The sequence below is a fragment of the Sus scrofa genome, chromosome 4 (assembly GCF_000003025.6).
Source record: "Sus scrofa isolate TJ Tabasco breed Duroc chromosome 4, Sscrofa11.1, whole genome shotgun sequence".
NCBI classification, from domain to species: domain Eukaryota; kingdom Metazoa; phylum Chordata; class Mammalia; order Artiodactyla; family Suidae; genus Sus; species Sus scrofa.
This window is the reverse complement of record NC_010446.5, coordinates 94730437-94748189: the sequence shown is the minus strand read 5'-3', so window position 1 is coordinate 94748189 and position 17753 is coordinate 94730437. Positions and strand designations below refer to the sequence as shown.

Genomic DNA, 17753 nt, shown 5'->3' with positions numbered 1-17753 from the left:
CAGGGAATCTGAGTCGTTGGCTGAGTCCCCGCCTCTTTGGGACTGGGCGCTCGGCGGAGGCGGGGCCTTCCCGGGGGCGGAGCCTGGCCCTGGGCCCGGTGGGAGGGGGCCGGGCGGAGCCTGGTGACCGCTCTGCGCCGGGAGGTGCGTGAAGCAGACCCGGCCGCCGCTGCTCCTCGGCGAGCGGCCCAGCACCTGCTGCCCTCGCCCAGCCCCGGGCCCCGCTGCCATGCGGCTGGCGCTGCTCTGGGCTCTGGGGCTTCTGGGTGCGGGCAGCCCTCTGCCCTCCCGGCCGCTCCCAGATATAGGTGAGTGCTCAGCCAGGAGCGGGCCGGGGGCGGACTGGGAGGATGCAGGGGTAAGTCGGGAGGCACTGGGGTCCTGGGGTCGGCTGGAGACCCTGGGAGACCCCAACCGGGGCGCAGCCCGCCCTGGTCTGCTGTCCTGGACCGAGGGCTCGGCGACTCGGAGATGGAATGGAGAAGGAAGGAGGGGGGATGCCGGCGCTCGCTGCCCGGTTTTCCCCTGCTCCGTCCCTGCGGACACTTTTAGGCTCCGGCATCAGGCACCGAGGGGCCTGGACCAGCGCCTCCTCGGGATCGCGGTAGAGGGTCGCTGCTCCCCAGGACTGACGTCTTCGCTCCTCTGGGGCCTAGCTGCCCGTTCCACCCGGTGCCAGGGCGCCGAGTAGGCACGACTCCTAGGGTTTGGCGAAGAGAATTCTTCCTGGTCCCTCATCCCAGGCCTGAGCGGCCAGACACCGCTCACCCTGGTGCTGATGCCACCAGAAGCCTTGCTGGGCGGGAGGGGGTCCGGGAGGAGTCGGGAGTGGGGAGAATTGGCCGGGAAAGAGACTGGGACACCAACTCCTCCTTGGAACTTTCACTTCCCGCTGCTGTCTTGGGCCGGGGGCCGAGAGGGCAGGCGCGGGTGGAGTGTCCGGAGGAGAGAGGACCATTGTGGAGGGCAGGGGGCGGACTCCGGGAGGAAGCGGAGGCTGTGGGGAGCGGGTGTGCCTCGTTGGGCATGAGGGGTGTTTAGGGAGGGGGGTGTTTGCACTGCTCACCCAGAAATGGGCGTTGCCGGCATCTCTGATGTGAGGAAAGGGAGGGTGAGTGGGCACCGGGCCACAAGGCTTCGCCCAGTCCTGAGTGGGGGCGTTCCTGGGGCTGGGGGGGGGTCTTTGGAAGGGAATGGGAACTGGGGGAGGGTCCCTGTGAGAACCTGGGATTGGCCTGAGGGGGGACCGGGAGGGGCCACAGGCTGGACAAACTGAACTTCTTTCTGGGGACTTGTGGATGAGTTGGTGGGATGGAAGGGAAAAATTGGAGAGAGGCACGCCCCACCTCACCCCCCGCCCCGTTTAGTAGTCTCCTTTAAGTCCCAGCATGCAATGCAGGAGTCCTTCAAGCAGAGAAGGGCCTGGCTATGCTGGGAGCCAGGTGGGTCAAAGGATATCAGCACCCCCCCTCCCCAGTCCTGGTGCTGATTCTCTCAGCACTCTCTCAGGGTGTCCCGGGGTCTCTGCAGGTGGCACTGAGGAGGAGCAGATGAGGCCAGAGGAGGCCCTGAATGGGCCTTTGGAGCCCCAGATCCTTCAGGACAACCTCACCCTCAGCCTAGCAGAGGTGCTTCCGGTGAGCCTCCCTCGCCCCCCAAATAAAGAAACACACCCCCACCGGGCACCATCCTGAATAAACAGGTGTCTCGAGGCAAAGCCTGGTGGAGCAGCAACCAAGTGGACCTCACTGCAGCATGGCCATCCCAGGTCTGGCTGCCTCTCCCTCCGCAGAGCCGGCACCTGGCTTCACTTAGCTCCCTCTCCCCTCTATGCACACATCTGTCTGCCTCGGCCCCGCCCAACCCATCCATCTCCACGGAGAAATTCTGAGGCCAGACTTGCTCTCTGGGTCCCCTGTTGTCAGTTTTCTCAGTGGGGGGCCTTGGAGAGGGTCAGGGCCTCACCAAATACCCTCCCTTCCCAATTCTAAAGCTGAGTCAGAGGAAGGGCTGGGGCCCACACCGGGTGCTCCACCGTGCTTCCTCTCTGGGCAGGAAGCCGAGAAGGGGGGGCTAGGATACCTTCCTTGACCTCCCCGCACGACCCCCCAGAACAATGCCCCAGGCCAGGCAGGGCTTCCTGGTCCCTCCCTTGGGATCCCCCCACCAATGATCTAATCGTTGGTGCTCTCCTAAGGGCCTGAGGTTTTCTGGTTAGAGAAGATAGGAGTTTGGGGCAGGGCCAGGGAGGTGACATGCCCTCTGGTGCCCACAGACCGGTCTGCCTGAGGCTTTGCGGATCAAGTTGGAATTGGATGGTGAGAGTCATATCCTGGAGCTGCTACAGACTAGGTAATACTGACAGTGGTAACATTAACAACGACATGGTTAACAACCTATAGAGCATCGCCACGTGCCACGTGCTAAGAGCTTGAACTCATTTAATCCTCCTAACAACCCCATAAGGTAGATACTATTGTGTATTTTTTTTTCTTTTTTGTCTTTTTAGAGCCACACCTGCGGCATATGGAGGTTCCCAGGCTAGGGGTCTAATTGGAGCTGTAGCCGCCGGCCTACGCCACAGCCACAGCCATGCCAGATCCAAGCCACGTCTGTGAACCTACACCTTAGCTCACGACAACGCTGGATCCTTAACCCACTGTGCCAGGCCAGGGATCAAACCTGCGTCCTAATGGATGCTAGTCAGATTTGTTTCCGCTGAGCCGTGACAGGATCTCCCACTATTATGTGTTATTATGGGCCTCATATATGAAGTCAAGGCACAGAGAGGTTAAATACCCTGCCCAAGGTCCCACAGCTAGTGTGTGGTGAAAACTAGAATGGAACCCAGGTAGCCGAGCAGAGTTTGAGGCCCAGCCACCCTACTCTGCTGCCTCCAGGGGAAGCAGGAGGGTGGAGGAGATTACCTGCCCCCCAGCCACCCATCTACCACCTCCAGGCCTCAGGCTGTCACTGCACCACCCTGGGAGACAGCTGACACTGCCTTCCTTTTTCTTCATTCTGCAGGGAACTTGTCTCAGGCCGCCCGACCCTGGTGTGGTACCAGCCTGATGGCACCCGGGTGGTCAGTGAGGGACACACTCTGGTGAGTCTGGCTATCTTATACCTCGTTTCTAGTGCCAGGGAGGAAGGGAGGGGACGACTGGAGGGCGGGAGGACATCGTGTGTCCGCACCAACGGGCTAGTCTCCTGGGCTCATGCCCTGGCCTGGCCTTCAAGCCGGCATTTGTGCCTCTGTTGTAGGAGAATTGCTGCTACCAGGGAAGAGTGCAAGGCCACACCGATTCCTGGGTCTCTGTCTGCACCTGCTCCGGGCTCAGGTACAGGAGCCAAGATGGACAGAATGAGGGGACACAAGGCATGGTGCTAGAAAGTGTTCTGACCTGCATCTTTCCATAGGGGCTTGGTGATTCTGTCCCCAGAGAGAAGCTACGCCCTGGAGCAGAGGCCCGGGGGTCTTCAGGGTCCTCCTGTGATCTCCCGGATCCAAGACCTCCTCCTGCCAGGCCACACTTGTGCCCTGAGCTGGCCTGCCCCTGTGCCCATTCAGGCACCACCAGAGCACCCCACGGGACAGCATCACATTCGCAGGGTGAGGATGAAGAGCAGGGGGGTTGGGCTTCTGGTGTCCCCAGGGCTGGTCCCCGGGCCCTCAGAGCTGTTTGTTCACGGTAACAAGAGCTCCTGCTAATGGAGCGATTTCCCAGTACCAGGCTCTTTGTGAACACTCTTCTTTGGCTTCCCAGCAACCCTGGGAGGTAGGTACTGTCTATAGCTCTATTTTTTGTGAGAAAAGTAGCTCAGAGCAGTTAAGTGACTTGCCTAAGACCCCCTCAACTAATAAATGGTATATCCAGGATTTGGATGCAAGTACTTGACTCAAACTCCTCATCCAGGAGTTCCCGTCGTGGTTCAGTGGTTGACGAATCCAACTAGGAACGATGAGGTTGCGGGTTCGATCCCTGCCCTTGCTCAGTGGGTTAAGGATCCGGCATTGCCGTGAGCTGTGGTGTAGGTCAAAGAAAAAGCTCAGATCCCACGTTGCTGTGGCTGTGGCATAGGCCTGCAGCTACAGCTCTGATTTGACCCCTAGCCTGGGAACCTCCATATGCTGCGGGAGCAGCCCAAGAAATGGCAAAAAGACAAAAAAAAACAAAACAAAACAAAAAAAAAACCCCTCATCCATATGCATCTCTCACTTGGATGTAGCCAATACATAGTGACCTATCATAAAGCAGTAAGAACCCAATTTCCTAATTTATTCAGTGGGGAGAGCAAAATTACTTACCTTATAGGCTTACTGTGAAGATCACATATATGTAAATTCTTAGAACTCTGTCTGGTGTGTGTTAAGTATTTGACGGTGCTTAGAACGCTGCCTGGCATAGTTAAATATCTGATGGTGTTGGCTTTTTTTTTTTTTTTTTTTTTTAATTTGGAAAAAGCACTGAATTTAAAGCAAGAATAGCAGGGCTCTACCCTCAGCTTCATAGCCTATTCTTAGTCCACTTTGGGCACATCCCTGGCCTCTCAGGCTCTCCTTGGTTCTCTGTAAAACGGGCTCTTCACTGTGTGACCACACAGAGTGGGCGTGGACACAGCCTGGTTAGCCCTACGTGGCCGCCGCTGGTGAGTGGTGGCTGTGCCTGACGCTCCTTCCTCTTGTCCGCAGTGGAGGCGGGACGTGGTGACAGAGACCAAAGTTGTTGAGCTGGTGATCGTGGCTGATCACTCTGAGGTGAGCCTGCTGGCCCCTGCATGTCCTCCCCTGACCTCTGCCTGCCCGACCGCCTTTCATGGTCACCTCTCTTGACCCCCAGGTCCGGAGGTACCGGGACTTCCAGCACCTGCTGAACCGTACCTTGGAAGTGGCCCTCCTCTTGGACACAGTGAGTGTCGGGCCCCGCAGCATCCTTATGGCCCCTGAGCACAGGAACCCCTCTCCTGAGTCTCAGTTCTCTTGCAGTTCTTCCGGCCTCTGAATGTCCGGGTGGCCCTAGTGGGCCTGGAGGCCTGGACCCAGCACGACCTGATAGAGATAAGTCAGGACCCAGGTCTCACACTAGACAGCTTCCTCCACTGGCGCCAGACAGACTTGCTGCCTCGGTTGCCCCACGACAGTGCCCAGCTGGTGACGTAAGACACACACACCCCCGCCCCCCTCGCCTCCCCAGGCTCAGCGAGCAGGGCCTGGCTCTGCCCCGGCCTGGCCAATTTCACACCCCGACTCCCCTACCTGAGGCCCTGAAGCTCTGGCCACTTTGGCTTTTGGCCCTAACCTTTGACCTCTCCATCCCACAGCGCTACGTCATTCTCTGGGCCCATGGTGGGCATGGCCATTCAGAACTCCATCTGTTCTCCTGACTTCTCAGGAGGCGTGAACATGGTGAGCTATTTCCGTGTCTCCTCCTCATCCCCAAGGCAGTTCCTCCCAACGGGGGTACCATTTAGTCACTGAACCCCCTACATTACTAACCCCAAAGCCGAGCGTATGGAAGGCGGGGTACGTGATGTGGACTCTGCTGCCTGGGGTCCCCTGACCTGTGTCTGGCTCGTTAATGTATATAGTCTTTATTACCTGGGAGCTCTTCCCACTTCTTGGGGGAGGAGGGAGCAGTTGAGCCCCCAAAAAACAGAGGTGCTCTGGAGTTCCCATCGTGGTGCAGCAGAAATGAATCTGACTAGGAACCATGAGGTTGCGGGTTCGATCCCTGGCCTCACTCCATGGGTTAAGGATCTGGCATTGCCGTGAGCTGTGATGTAGGTCGCAGACATGGCTGGTGTCCCATGTTGTTGTGGCTGTGGTATAGGCCGACAGCTGTAGCTCCGATTTGACCCCTAGCCTGGGAACCTCCATATGCTGCTAGTGCAGCCCTAAGAAAAAGCAAAAAAAAAAAAAAAAAAAAAAGAAGGCAGAGATGCTCTGCCAGGGCCACATAGTGAGAGAGGGGGAAAAGAGCTGAGCCAGCACCCAGGTTTCCTGCCACCCAGGCCTGGGCTCTCCTTCTACTTTAGAAGCACTTAAAGAGGGAGGCGGTGCCTGCTGAATGCCCAAGAGATCAGATGAGGAGAGAACAGGAGCCGTCAGGCTGGTGCTGGACCTGGGGTATCCCCTCCCCAATGACAGGACCACTCCACAAGCATCCTGGGAGTCGCTTCCTCCATAGCTCACGAGTTGGGCCACAGCCTGGGCCTGGGCCATGACTCACCTGGGAACAGCTGCCCCTGTCCAGGTCCAGCCCCAGCCAAGAGCTGCATCATGGAGGCTTCCACAGAGTGAGTAGCTGGAGGAGGGAGGGGAGCGGGCAGGGGTGGGCGGCCATCCGCAGCCCCAACCCTCCTTGCCGCCATCCCCAGCTTCCTGCCAGGCCTGAACTTCAGCAACTGCAGTCGACAGGCCCTGGAGAAAGCCCTCCTGGGCGGGATGGGCAGCTGCCTCTTTGAACGGCTGTCCGGTCTGCCCTCTATGGCCAGTGTCTGCGGAAATATGTTGGTGGAGCCCGGAGAGCAGTGTGACTGCGGCTTCCCTGATGTGAGCCCCCTCCTCCAGAGCCTCGCCTCACTCCCTCTGCGCCCTCACCCCAGCTCCTGGCCCTCTCCCATCTCCCTGAGCCCCTCTCCCCACCTCCCTGTCTTGGGGAGACAGCTCACCTATTCCATCCGGCTCCAGCGTTTCCTTGCTGTGTGCATCCTTCTGGATTCAGGCTCTGGGAGGAGGGACTGGGTTGGGCGCTCAGGCCCAGCCGGCTCTGAGGCTCCCCCACCCCCTACCCCACCCCCGCCACCCCATGCCCTTGCCCGCAGGACTGCACTGATCCCTGCTGCGATTACTTCACCTGCCAGCTGAGGCCAGGGGCACAGTGCGCGTCTGACGGACTCTGTTGTCAAAATTGCCAGGTGGGCACAGACTGGACTGGCCTCTCCCACCCAGAGCCCACCTGCCAGGGGCCAGGATGGGAAAGGTCATTCTGACCCCCAGGGCCTGGTTTGTCCAGCACCCACCCTGATGCTTGGCCACCCTCCACAGCTGCGCCCAGCTGGCTGGCAGTGCCGCCCTCCCAGAGGTGACTGTGACTTGCCTGAGTTCTGCCCAGGAGACAGCTCCCAGTGCCCCCCTGACATCAGCCTGGGGGACGGCGAGCCATGCGCTGGTGGAGAGGCTGTGTGCGTGCACGGGCATTGCGCCTCGTATGCCCAGCAGTGCCAGGCTCTCTGGGGGCCTGGGGCCCAGCCTGCCCCGCCGCCTTGCGTCCTTACTGCCAATACACGTGGGAACGCCTTCGGGAACTGTGGGCGAAGTCCTGGTGGCAGCTACGTGTCCTGTGCCGCTAAGTAAGTGAGGGAAGCTGGACCCTCCCCTGGGCTGGTGGGAGCCTTGGCTCCACCCCCACTGACCCTGCACCTCTTCCCTAACCCCAGAGATGCCATGTGTGGGCAGCTTCAGTGCCAGGTGGGGAGGGCCCAGCCTCTGCTGGGCTCAGCCCGGGATCTGCACTGGGAGGTACTGGAAGCCAATGGGACCCAGCTCAAGTTGAACTGCAGCCGGGTACACCTGGACCTGGGCAACGACGTGGCTCAGCCCCTCCTGAGTTTGCCTGGTACAGCCTGTGGCCCTGGCCTGGTGAGCAGCCTGAGGGGGCGGGACCAGGGGGGGAGGGGCATCTGGACCGGGCTCTGCTTATGGCCTGGGCCTCACTAGCCACCAGCGCAAATGGCACAGACTGAGGGGAGTTCAGGTCCTCACTTCAGATGGAGCCGAGCTCTGCCAGCCTGTGAGCCTTGGTTTCCCCAACTGTAAAAGTGGGGTGGGCCCTGGCCGTGTTGGCCTCCCAGTGACAGTAAGGCCAGTGAGAACATGACCTTTGCCCTTCTCTCTCCACGGGGCAGGTGTGCCTCGACCACCGATGCCAGCCCGTGGAAATCCTAGGAGCCCAGGAATGTCGAAGCAAATGCCATGGGCATGGGGTGAGCGGGTACAGGGGGTGGGAAGGGCAGGAGGGAGCCTCCGGGAAGGAAAGGAATGGTGGGCTTTGGAATAGACACGTATGGGTTCTAATCCTTGCTCTACTACTTCTTTTTCTCTTTCTTTCTTTTTTTTTATCTTTTGTTTTTTTAGGGCCACACCTGCGGCATATGAAGGTTCCCAGGCTACGGGACTAATCGGAGCTATAGCCACTGTCCTACACCACAGCCACAGCAACGCGGGATCCGAGCCGCGTCTGCGACCTACACTGCAGCTCACGGCAACGCCGGATCCTTAACCCACTGAGCGAGGCCAGGGATCAAACTCTTGTCCTCAGGGATACTAGCTGGGTTCATTAACCACTGAGCCACAACGGGAACACCTACCACTTCTTAACAGTGTGACCTGGGGCAGGTTATTAACCTCTCTGAGCTCTGTTTCTTCATCTCACTAGTGAGCATAATAGCACCCACTTCCCGGGGCCCCTGAGACGAGTATGAAAGTTTCTAGCACAGGGAGCAGCAGATAGAAGGCGCTCACAGGGCAAGTGTGACCTAATTTCCTCTGGCACAGATGGAGAGTCCCTCTCTCCAGAGCACGGGCACCCTCCACCCCATCATCCTGAGCACACCTTCCAGTCATGGATACCTGAGATCTTGAAAAGCTGGGGACCTGGAAACACGGCCCGGAGTGCAAAGCTTCTCACTGTTCAAACTATCCCTCCTAGGTCTGCAACAGCAACAGACAGTGCCACTGTGAGGAGGGCTGGGCACCCCCGGACTGCATCACCCACATCAGAGGTAGCAGGGGGTGCGGGGCGGGGGCATATGGGGGGCATCCTTCACCACCCCCTTTTTCTGACCCCTTCACTGCTGGTTCCCTGACTCTGTGACCCCTGACGCTTCACCTTCTCTGATCACTTGACCTCACTCCCTGCCCACCCTACTCCCAACCCCGCCTCTTCCTGGGTCTAGAGTTCTTAGCCCTGCCCACCTTCAAATCTGCCCTTGCTCCGCCCCACAGCCACCAGCTCCCTGACCACAGGACTGCCCCTCAGCCTCCTGTTGTTGCTAGTCCTGGTACTGCTTGGTGCCAGCTACTGGCACCGTGCCCGCCTGCGCCAGCGACTCTGCCAGCTCAAGGGACCCAGCTGCCAATACAGGTACCAGCCTCCCTGCTACCAACTTTCTCAACAGCTCTGAGCCCTCCCCACCCTGGGACGTCTCCGACGCCTGGTTCTGAACCCAAGCCCCTCAGACCACACCTGACACCCCACACACCTCCCTTTCCTACATGCGCCAGGGAACTCTTCACCTGACCTGAGGATGGGGCCAGGGGAGGGGGGGCTCCTTCAGGCTGATCAATTTCCCCTCCCCACTTTTGATCTGGCCTAAACCACACTCCAAGGGGCCACAAAGAGTTAAGCCCACGCAAGGGCTGCATATGGGTGGAGAACAGGGTCCGAGTCTGAGCCCTCTCCCTCCTTGCCTTTCTCCATGCTCAGGGCAGCCCAGTCGGGTCCCCCGGAACGCCCAGGACCCCCACAGAGGGCCCCTCTGATGCCAGGTGCCAAGGTAAGCCTGTGCCAGAGGAGAGAGGGCCCCGCCCTGGCCGGGCATCCAGCTTGGGCCCTGGGGCGGGGACAGGGGGTGTCAGGGATTGAAGGCTCAAGGCTCAGAGAAAGACGTGCCTTGCCCCAGAGTCAATCAGAGGAGTCAGGGCCAGTCCTCCCCTCCCCTCCCCTGGCTGCAGGCTGAGAAGCAGAGTCCAGCCTGGACTGGGGAGGGGCAGTCACCTAGAAGAGGGAGTGTTGAGCTCTCTGAGCTGGCCAAGCCGGTGGCTTTGAAAGGTGGGTCTACCTGTGCTCCCAGCAGCGGAGGGCATGAGGGTGTGGTACTCGGAGTGACCTTCAGTGTGACAGGACCTGATGAGGCCCTGTTCACCATGTGTAGAAGGGCTGGTTGAGGGCCCCTGCTCTGAGCCCTCTGGATCTGATGACAGGACTGTGTGCGGAGGTAGTCTGCATGTCCATGCCACCACGTGTCACCCCCTCTGCATGCAACTGAATAACTGCATGCACAGCCCCCACTACCCCTAGGGTCCTGGCTGCCCCTCCCTGGGTGCTAACACCTCTCTGCCTGCATCTGTCTCTCTGTTCCCCCTCCCCCTCCCCCAACCCACCTCCCCCCCTGCCTGTCTGCTTCTCCTGCTCTCTTAGCAGGCTAGTGCTCTTGGCTTCCCGGCCCCTCCCTCCAGGCCGCTGCCTCCTGACCCCGTACCCAAGAGACTCCAGGTAAATCTGGGCAGGGCAGGTGGGAGGCTTGGTGCCCAACTGCCGTTCTCATCCCTGTTCCCTGCCAGTGGCGCTCTTCATTAGGGGACCAGGGTGCCCCTCAGCCTACAGACACTCTGAGCCCCAGAAGCAGCAAAGGGTGAGCCTCCTGCCTTGGTTTCTACCACCATCTGGTGGTCAGTGGCGGGACTGCAGCTGACCAGGGACACCACAGTGACCCACACTTTTCTCCCCTGAGACATCTGCTGGCATGAACTCAAGCCCTGTGTGCATGTGCTCATTCTGTCCTGCCCCTGGCTGAATCTGCATGTGGACCTGAACCCTTCGGGAGACCCACTGCATGCCCACTGCCCCTGGCTGTGCTCTCATAGCTACTGCCCCTTTCTCTGTTCAGGCTGCGCTGGCTGACCGACCCAATCCCCCCACCCGCCCTCTGCCCGCTGACCCGGTGTTGAGGCGCCCGAAGGTAACTGGGGGGAGAGAAGGGCACAGCCTCTTCCCTCACCCAGGGCTGTGGTGCTGGTAGCCTTGGCAGTGGTGCCCGTGGCAAGATGCCCCCTGTGCCTAAGGGCACAGATCCCAGGGGCATCTTTAATGGTGACAGGTTTGTTTGGAGATAAAGGTGACTTCTAGTGCCACCCCTCAAGCTGGGGTTCCCCAGCACCAATGCATTGGAGGTGGGCAGCATGATACTCCCTCCCAAGCTGGCCTCCTGCCTTCTCTCTCTCAGCCTCAGGGGCCTACCAAGCCCCCACCCCCGAGAAAGCCACTGCCTGCTGACCCCCAGGGCTGGCGCCCTTCAGGTGACCTGCCCGGCCCTGAAGCTGGAATCCCGCCCCCGGTGGTACCCTCCAGGTAAGGAAGGTGGGGAGGTAAGGATGGGCCGGCGGGGTGAGTCGTCTGGGGAAAGGGGACCTCTGACCTTTTTCTTGGCTTCCCACATCCCAGGCCTGCGCCGCCACCCCCAGCAATGTCCTCCCTCTACCTCTGACCTCTTCTGAGGTTCTGCTGCCTCCAACCTGGACTTAGGACTTCAACAGGCGGACCCGACCGCCGGAGTCCCCCTCGACGACTGAAGTAGCTGGAGCCTGGACGCTACGGAGCAGGCATCCTAAGACCAGGCACCTACTTGCACTGTCGAGCAGCACCCTGGGGACCCACCCATGCAGTGGCAGCTGGTGGTTGGGGAGGGGCTGGGCGCTGGACGGGGCTGAGGGAGGTGCACGTAGCCTGTCTCTGCTCAGCCGCAATAAACGTAAGGTCTTGGGAGCGCGCCTTGAAGTTTGTCTGCTTAAGGAAGGAGGGTCTCCCATGCCACGATTCCAGGTCTGGCCGCCAGGAGACGCTGCCGCCCCAGACGAAGTCCGGCCCGCAAGAGTCCCAGGCTGGGTTCGCAAGTGTCCCCGGGCCGCTCGCGGCTCGTTTATGCCCAGCCTGGGATGACTCTCTGCACAGTTCAGTACCACAAAGGGGGTTGTACGCTCTCTGCCGCCCCCAGTCGCTATGTCCTTGCCCCCAACCCTGCGCGGCCTCTGGCGGCGGCCATCGACAAACCGGCCAAGCTGTTGGATCCGCCGTCCCCACCCTCTGACCAGTGGCTGGGAAAAATGGAATTGGCTGGTGCTCTCAGAGCCCCGGAGCTGGGGCGGGGCGGGGCGGCGGCTCCCACGATCCCAAGGCCGCACACCTGCCTCTCCTCTCCCCCGCCCCCACCTGAGGGTTCAGGAACAAAGGTGCTTTGTACCGGCCGCAACCACCTCATTATTTCGTCTTTGAGACTGGGGCCTTCCTTCACCGAGAACGAAGGTGTGGAGCGGGAAGGGACAGGCGCCGACTCCGAGACGAGCATCAAGCTCGCCACCTGAGGCTCTGTGGGGGTGGAGGGAATGTCCCAGGAGGCGATTTGTCCCTTCCCCTCGCGCTGTCCCTACGTATGCAAAGAAAAACGAGCAATGGTGCCTAAGATGGCTGGACAAGCTTGGTGGATCCTTGCCCGTGTCTCACTTGCCTCTTTCTGAGCAAAAAGCATGGGCACATATTTAAATATTCCAAAGATTTAATAGGGTTTTCTATTCAGTAGTAATACAGACATGAAAGACACGACCTCCCTAAAACAACTCCTAGACAGTGAACTAAGCCCCTCCACGCCGCCCTCTCGAAATGCAGTCCAGCCTTAGCGAGAGTTTGGTAAGCGGGCGGCGCGCCACGGCGCACAGAAGGTTAATCAGAGTTGGCTTTGAATGAAGAGGCGGAGACGCGCCCCCATTGGTGGAAAGTTATCTGGAGGCCGGGCCTGTGTGTCGGCACCCCACCCCCCTACCCGCAAAGCCCCCCCACACCCCCCTCCTCTGCACTTTGTACCTTTCTCGCCGCGACTGCGAAGCGGGCCGGGACAGGCCGGGCCAGACTAAACCAGACCCCGGGGGCGATGCGGCTGCAGCCCCTGCTGCGGACTGTCCTCTGGGCCGCGCTCCTCAGCTCCCCTCTGAGAGGGAGCTCTGGTCTCCGCCACGAGGTCTATTGGAACTCCAGTAACCCCAGGTAGCCGGGCCGAACCCGGCGAAGGGCGAGCCGGGCCTGCGCGCGCCCGGCGCGGGCGCGCGCCCGACACTCGCTCTGTGCGCGGCGCCGCTTGAGCTTGGCCGCGCGCTAGGGCTCCTTTGTTTGAGCCGGCGGGGGAGGAGGGAGGGGCGAGGCGTGCCCGGGGCCCCCCACCCCCGCCTGCACGCTTTGGGGGGCGAGCGGAGGACCCCGGCCCAGAGGGCAGTCGGTAGGGTCTCGGAACCCGGAGCTTGGGGGCCTCGGCCGGCACTCCGAGCCCCGCCCCCCTCACTTCTCTCCCGCGGATCCCCAGCCTCGGTCCCACTCCGCTCCGGGCGGGCTGACTTGAGAGGGAGGGTGGGGGCTTTACTTTTGTGAAAGCGCGTTACTCTTCTGGTCGCTTGGCCTCCCCCTTGGCGCTCGCTCTTTCTCCTGATTTCATCTGGCAGTGCTGCTTTCATCTCGGTCATTATTAGTCCTTCTATTTCTGTGCAGTCTCGGCCCTGCCCTTCTAGCTGAATCACCTTTGGGCAAGCCGTTTGACCTCCCTAACCTCGCTTATCTCATCTGTAAAATGGGCTAATAACGCCTAGTACCCTGGGAAATCAGGCGGACCAACTGAGATCATGTGTGTGAAAGAGGTGCAGGCTGTACAGATATAAACTATTATTTCTTTCTCTTTCCTGAGCTGTCTGCCTTTGAACCTCGATATTTTTTCCTGTTAAATCCTCCTCCCCAATTCTCCCTGCTGCTCTGATGTCTCCATCTGTTTTCCTTTCTGATTTTCTACTTGAGACAATCTGTGACTCCGTTTGTTCGCTCACTAACATTTATTAAAAGTGTATTGTGTTCCAGGACCCGTGCTAGGGTGCTGGGGATTAGAGAGAAGACCTAGGCTCTGTCCTCTGGGAACCCAAAGGACCCCTGGGTGAGCAGGCTTCAGGACAGGTCAGGACAATACCAGTACCATGCGATAAAATCTGTTGTTGTCCTCCGAATCTGAATTCCTCTCTCTGTTCCAGACCACTGCCTCTGAATCACTTCGAGGACTTAGTAAAAACTCAGGTTCCTAGCCCTTAACTCTGAGGTTTCTGGCTCATTCGTTCAATCCACAAATATGTATGGAGTGCTGTCCTTGTGCTAGACACTTTTCCAGGCACTGGGGATCCCTTGGAACAAAACATACAAAGGCCCAGCTAGTGTTCTAGGAGGTCTGAGCTGAGCCCAGGAATCTGCATTTCTAATCAGAACTCCTGATGCAGGTGGTCCTGAGACCACCCATTGAGAGAGGGCTGGGGCCTTTGGTGAGGCGTGCTGGGCTGTGTCTGGTGGGGAGGGAGGGAAAGTGGTTCGCACGGTATTTGATCCTGGGGGGCAGGGCAGCCTGCCCCAGACCTTCCCACCTGTACTGGCTCCCCCTGGGCATCTCCCAAGAGGTGAAATCTTTTTCCTGAGGAAATCTTTTCTCCTGAGGAGGCCAAAGATTGGGGGATATGTGGATGGGGCTCCCCTCCATGTCTGGCACTTCCTTGTCCTGGCAAAAAAAAAGGAGGTTCCCACCATCCGCTCTCATTCTTTTCCTTTCTTCCTTCCTTGCCTTTCTTTTTCTTTCTTCCCCTCTCTCTCTTTCTTTTTTAACTATGGCGTTCTTTTTAGCATTGAACTGTGGTCTTTTTTTTTTTGTCTTTTTGCCTTTTCTAGGGCCGCTCCCGTGGCACATGGAGGTTCGCAGGCTAAGGGTCGAATCGGAGCTGTAGCCACTGGCCTACACCACAACCACAGCAACGCGGGATCCGAGCTGTGTCTGTGGCCTACACCACAGCTCAAGGCAGCACTGGATCCCTAAACCCACTGAGCAAGGCCAGGGATCGAACCTGCAACCACATGGTTCCCAGTCGGATTCATTAACAACTGTGCCACGATGATGGGAACCCCTGAACTGAGGTCTTAAAAGGCAGCCTTCCTCTCTCTGCATCTGTTACTGAGGATACTGTTCCGGTCACCCTCTCTGGTCTGTGACTGCATGATGGGCCCAGATCTGTCCCCCTTGCCTCGGCCCCATCCACTTAGCAACCATCCACTTAGCATTTATCAAGCACAGGTGCTATGCCAGGCCATGTTGGGCACTAGGGCTAGAGAGATGGGTGGCAGCTCCAACGTGAAAACTAGGGTTTGGTGGGTGGCCTTCTCACATTTGAGCCACGTAGTTCTAGGCACCGCTGACCCTGAACCCCTCTGAACCTGTGAATCAGTTACCTCATCCATTCCTCGCACACTCTCTGTCTCTCAGGAGCTGTCAGTCTGGGGAACTCAGGCCTTCTGAAGCTGTCTCCATGGGGTGGGGGACTGGCCGGCGGGGACCATTAGGAAGGGGGTACCTCTGATCCTCATGCCCAGATGCGCTGCGCCGTGAGCCGCTCTGCCCTCACCTGCCTTCTGCCTGCAGGCTGCTTCGAGGAGACGCCGTGGTGGAGCTGGGCCTCAAGGATTACCTAGACATCTTCTGCCCACACTATGAGAGCCCAGGGCCCCCTGAGGGCCCGGAGACCTTTGCCTTATACATGGTGGACTGGTCGGGCTATGAGGCCTGCCAGGCGGAGGGGCCAGGTGCCTTCAAGCGCTGGGAGTGCTCCCGCCCCTTTGCTCCCTTTGGCCCTGTGCGATTCTCAGAGAAGATTCAGCGCTTCACACCCTTCTCCCTGGGCTTCGAGTTCTTGCCTGGAGAGACCTACTACTACATCTGTGAGTGAGGATGGGCACACTAGCGCCCCCTGGGGCAGGTGGGGAGAAGGATGGGGCTGCCTGCCTTTGCCCCCCAGTTAAGGCAGAGAGCCTGGGGAGCAGGGGAAGGAGAGGGCTGGGAATGAAGGCCAGCCCGGTGGGGAGGGGTCGGGCAGGGGGCCTGAGGCCAGGACCAAGTGGGGGGGACATCTTGAGTGAGCCCATAGAGAGGAGGGGAAAAGAAGAAGAGCTAGGAAAGGGGACATGAGCAGGGTCACAGAGGGAACCTGGCACCTAGATGTGGCCCCAAAATAAGGAAAAGCTTTCCAGGGAACTGGAAAGACGAGAAGCTGGGACGGTTTGAAACAGAGGCCGAGGCATGCCAACTAGCCTGTGCTAACTTCTTCCTCCCAATTCCGCCACCCAGCAGTGCCAACTCCGGAGAGTCCTGGCCAGTGCTTGAGGCTCCAGGTGTCTGTCTGCTGCAAGGAGGACAGTGAGTGGGTTGGGGCACGGGAGCAACCCTCTGGCTAGTGAGGGGGCCCTCGGGAATGAGGGGAAGCGTGGGAAGAATCTGGGAGCATCAGAGAGGGGCCTCTTGGGAGTTCCCATTGTGGCTCAGTGGGTTAAGAACCTGAATAGTATCCACGAGGATGTAGGTTCAATCCCTGGCCTCACTCATTGGGTTATGGGTCTGGCGTTGCCGTGAGCTGTGGTGTGGGTCACAGATGTGGCTTGGATCCTGCATTGCTGTGGCCGTGGCCTAGGCCGGTGGCTGCAGCTGATTCGATCCCTAGCCTGGAAACTTCCATATGCCTCAGGTGCGGCTCTTAAAAAAAAAAAAAAAAGAGGGGTCTCTTCTCCCCCATTTAGCCTGTGGGAGCTTCCACTGCACCCCTGTATGTAGGGCCAAGGGAATGGCATCTCCAGGGGCAAGGCCCTCCAAGGCTTAACTGAACTGGTGGTCACTAATGGCAACTTGGGGTAGACTTGGAAGTTGGGGCTTAGAGAAGATGGGGGCGGTAGATGATGGGAAAGGATTGGCTAGTTCAGGAGACCCCAAAGAGGAGAGGGGGGTGAAGAGCTGATGGAGAGCGTGAGAAGGAGGCTGCTGAACCAGGAGGACCCATCTCTGCTGCCCCTTCCCCCTCACAGAGCCTGAGTCGGCCCATCCTGTTGGGAGCCCTGGAGAGAGTGGCACGTCAGGGTGGCAAGGGGGGGCCACTCCCAGCCCCCTCTGTCTCTTGCTCCTGCTGCTGCTCCCAATTCTGCGTCTCCTAAGAGTTCTCTGAGCCAAGCGGACCCTGCCACCCCCAGGACCCAGAACCCTTCCAAGACTCCCTGGAGGAGAGCCCCTGCCACCTACCTGAGCTGGGAGTGCCAAGCAGGACAGACAAAATGGAAGAGGTCAGAGGGTCTGAGGTGACCTTCTTCCAGGTGTTGGCCTCCTCATCTTAGGCCAAAGAGGAGCTGCAGGGGAGCAGCAGACAGCCCTGGGCACCCTGGAGCAGAGGCGAGACAAACATAAGGTCTCTGTCAACTGCTTTGATGTTCTCATCCCATCCCCCCAGAAGCCTGGGATTTGGTGGGATGGAGCCTGCTCGGGGCCAAGGCCGAAGACCTGGAAACATGTGGATTGCTGGACCAGGGCAAGGAAGAAGACCAGCCTGCCATCTGTGCCCAGTGGGCCTCTTCCCAGGGGCAGCACCTTTTCCTCCCCAGGTGGGGGGTCACTCACTTGTCTTCTGTGAAGACGGACTTACCATGAGGTTGAATTTCATGGCACTGTATTATATTTTTCTAAGTATCTTTCTGAACCAAACCTTCAATAAACCACCCATCTTTTTGTTGCTTTCCTCAACCTACTGCCCTCTGGCTCCTTCCCTGACATGGGGACTCCCTGTGGCCTCTGCTCTCAGCTTGGCTTGGCCTGACCTCCTTGCCAGCTGTGCCCAGGCCATCCATGCCAGACCTGCATGGGCACCCCTCTGGGCAGTGTGGGGTGGGTGCCAGCAGCAGCTGTGGAGCTTGACACCCTCCCCCTCCTCCCTAGCTGCCTTCCTGCGCTGAGAAGGGGGCAGGTGTTCCTGACAGCCCACCTACTTGGGCACTGCCCAAGCTGTGGTAGCACCAAGCAGGGCGTTGGGGCAAAAGCACAGGCTAGTAGAAAGATAGCACCTGGCTTTCAGAATGCCTGGGTCCCTAAGAGCTGGG

At 59.3% G+C, this 17753-nt stretch overlaps 2 protein-coding genes across 19 annotated transcripts; both read left to right on the top strand.

Moving 5' to 3' along the window:
* On the top strand, positions 97 to 11551 carry ADAM15 (ADAM metallopeptidase domain 15). Of its 17 annotated transcripts, none has more exons than XM_021089732.1 (24): positions 118 to 308; positions 1531 to 1637; positions 2276 to 2352; positions 3028 to 3106; positions 3265 to 3341; positions 3421 to 3613; positions 4694 to 4759; positions 4842 to 4910; positions 4988 to 5157; positions 5323 to 5407; positions 6149 to 6297; positions 6379 to 6553; positions 6826 to 6918; positions 7049 to 7353; positions 7441 to 7642; positions 7909 to 7986; positions 8712 to 8784; positions 9008 to 9146; positions 9489 to 9558; positions 9937 to 9999; positions 10206 to 10277; positions 10672 to 10743; positions 11008 to 11132; positions 11226 to 11549. In XM_021089732.1, the coding sequence occupies exons 1-24, from the start codon at positions 230 to 232 to the stop codon at positions 11266 to 11268; spliced, it is 2661 nt and encodes an 886-aa protein (XP_020945391.1). In that variant the 5' UTR covers positions 118 to 229; the 3' UTR covers positions 11269 to 11549. The 17 variants fall into 17 exon arrangements, 12 of the variants coding, with proteins under 12 accessions (XP_001929371.1, XP_001929375.1, XP_020945391.1 ...); XM_021089733.1 differs by lacking the exon at positions 118 to 308 and adding an exon at positions 333 to 1442; XM_001929340.5 differs by lacking the exon at positions 9937 to 9999 and having other exon boundaries at positions 109 to 308; positions 10203 to 10277.
* EFNA4 (ephrin A4) lies at positions 12612 to 17400 on the top strand. 2 transcript variants are annotated; one of them, XM_005663331.3, is made up of 4 exons: positions 12612 to 12818; positions 15265 to 15560; positions 15970 to 16035; positions 16695 to 17400. In XM_005663331.3, exons 1-4 carry the CDS (start codon positions 12706 to 12708, stop codon positions 16829 to 16831), a joined length of 612 nt encoding a protein of 203 aa, XP_005663388.1. In that variant the 5' UTR covers positions 12612 to 12705; the 3' UTR covers positions 16832 to 17400. The 2 variants fall into 2 exon arrangements, with proteins under 2 accessions (XP_005663388.1, XP_001929361.1); XM_001929326.3 differs by having other exon boundaries at positions 15967 to 16035.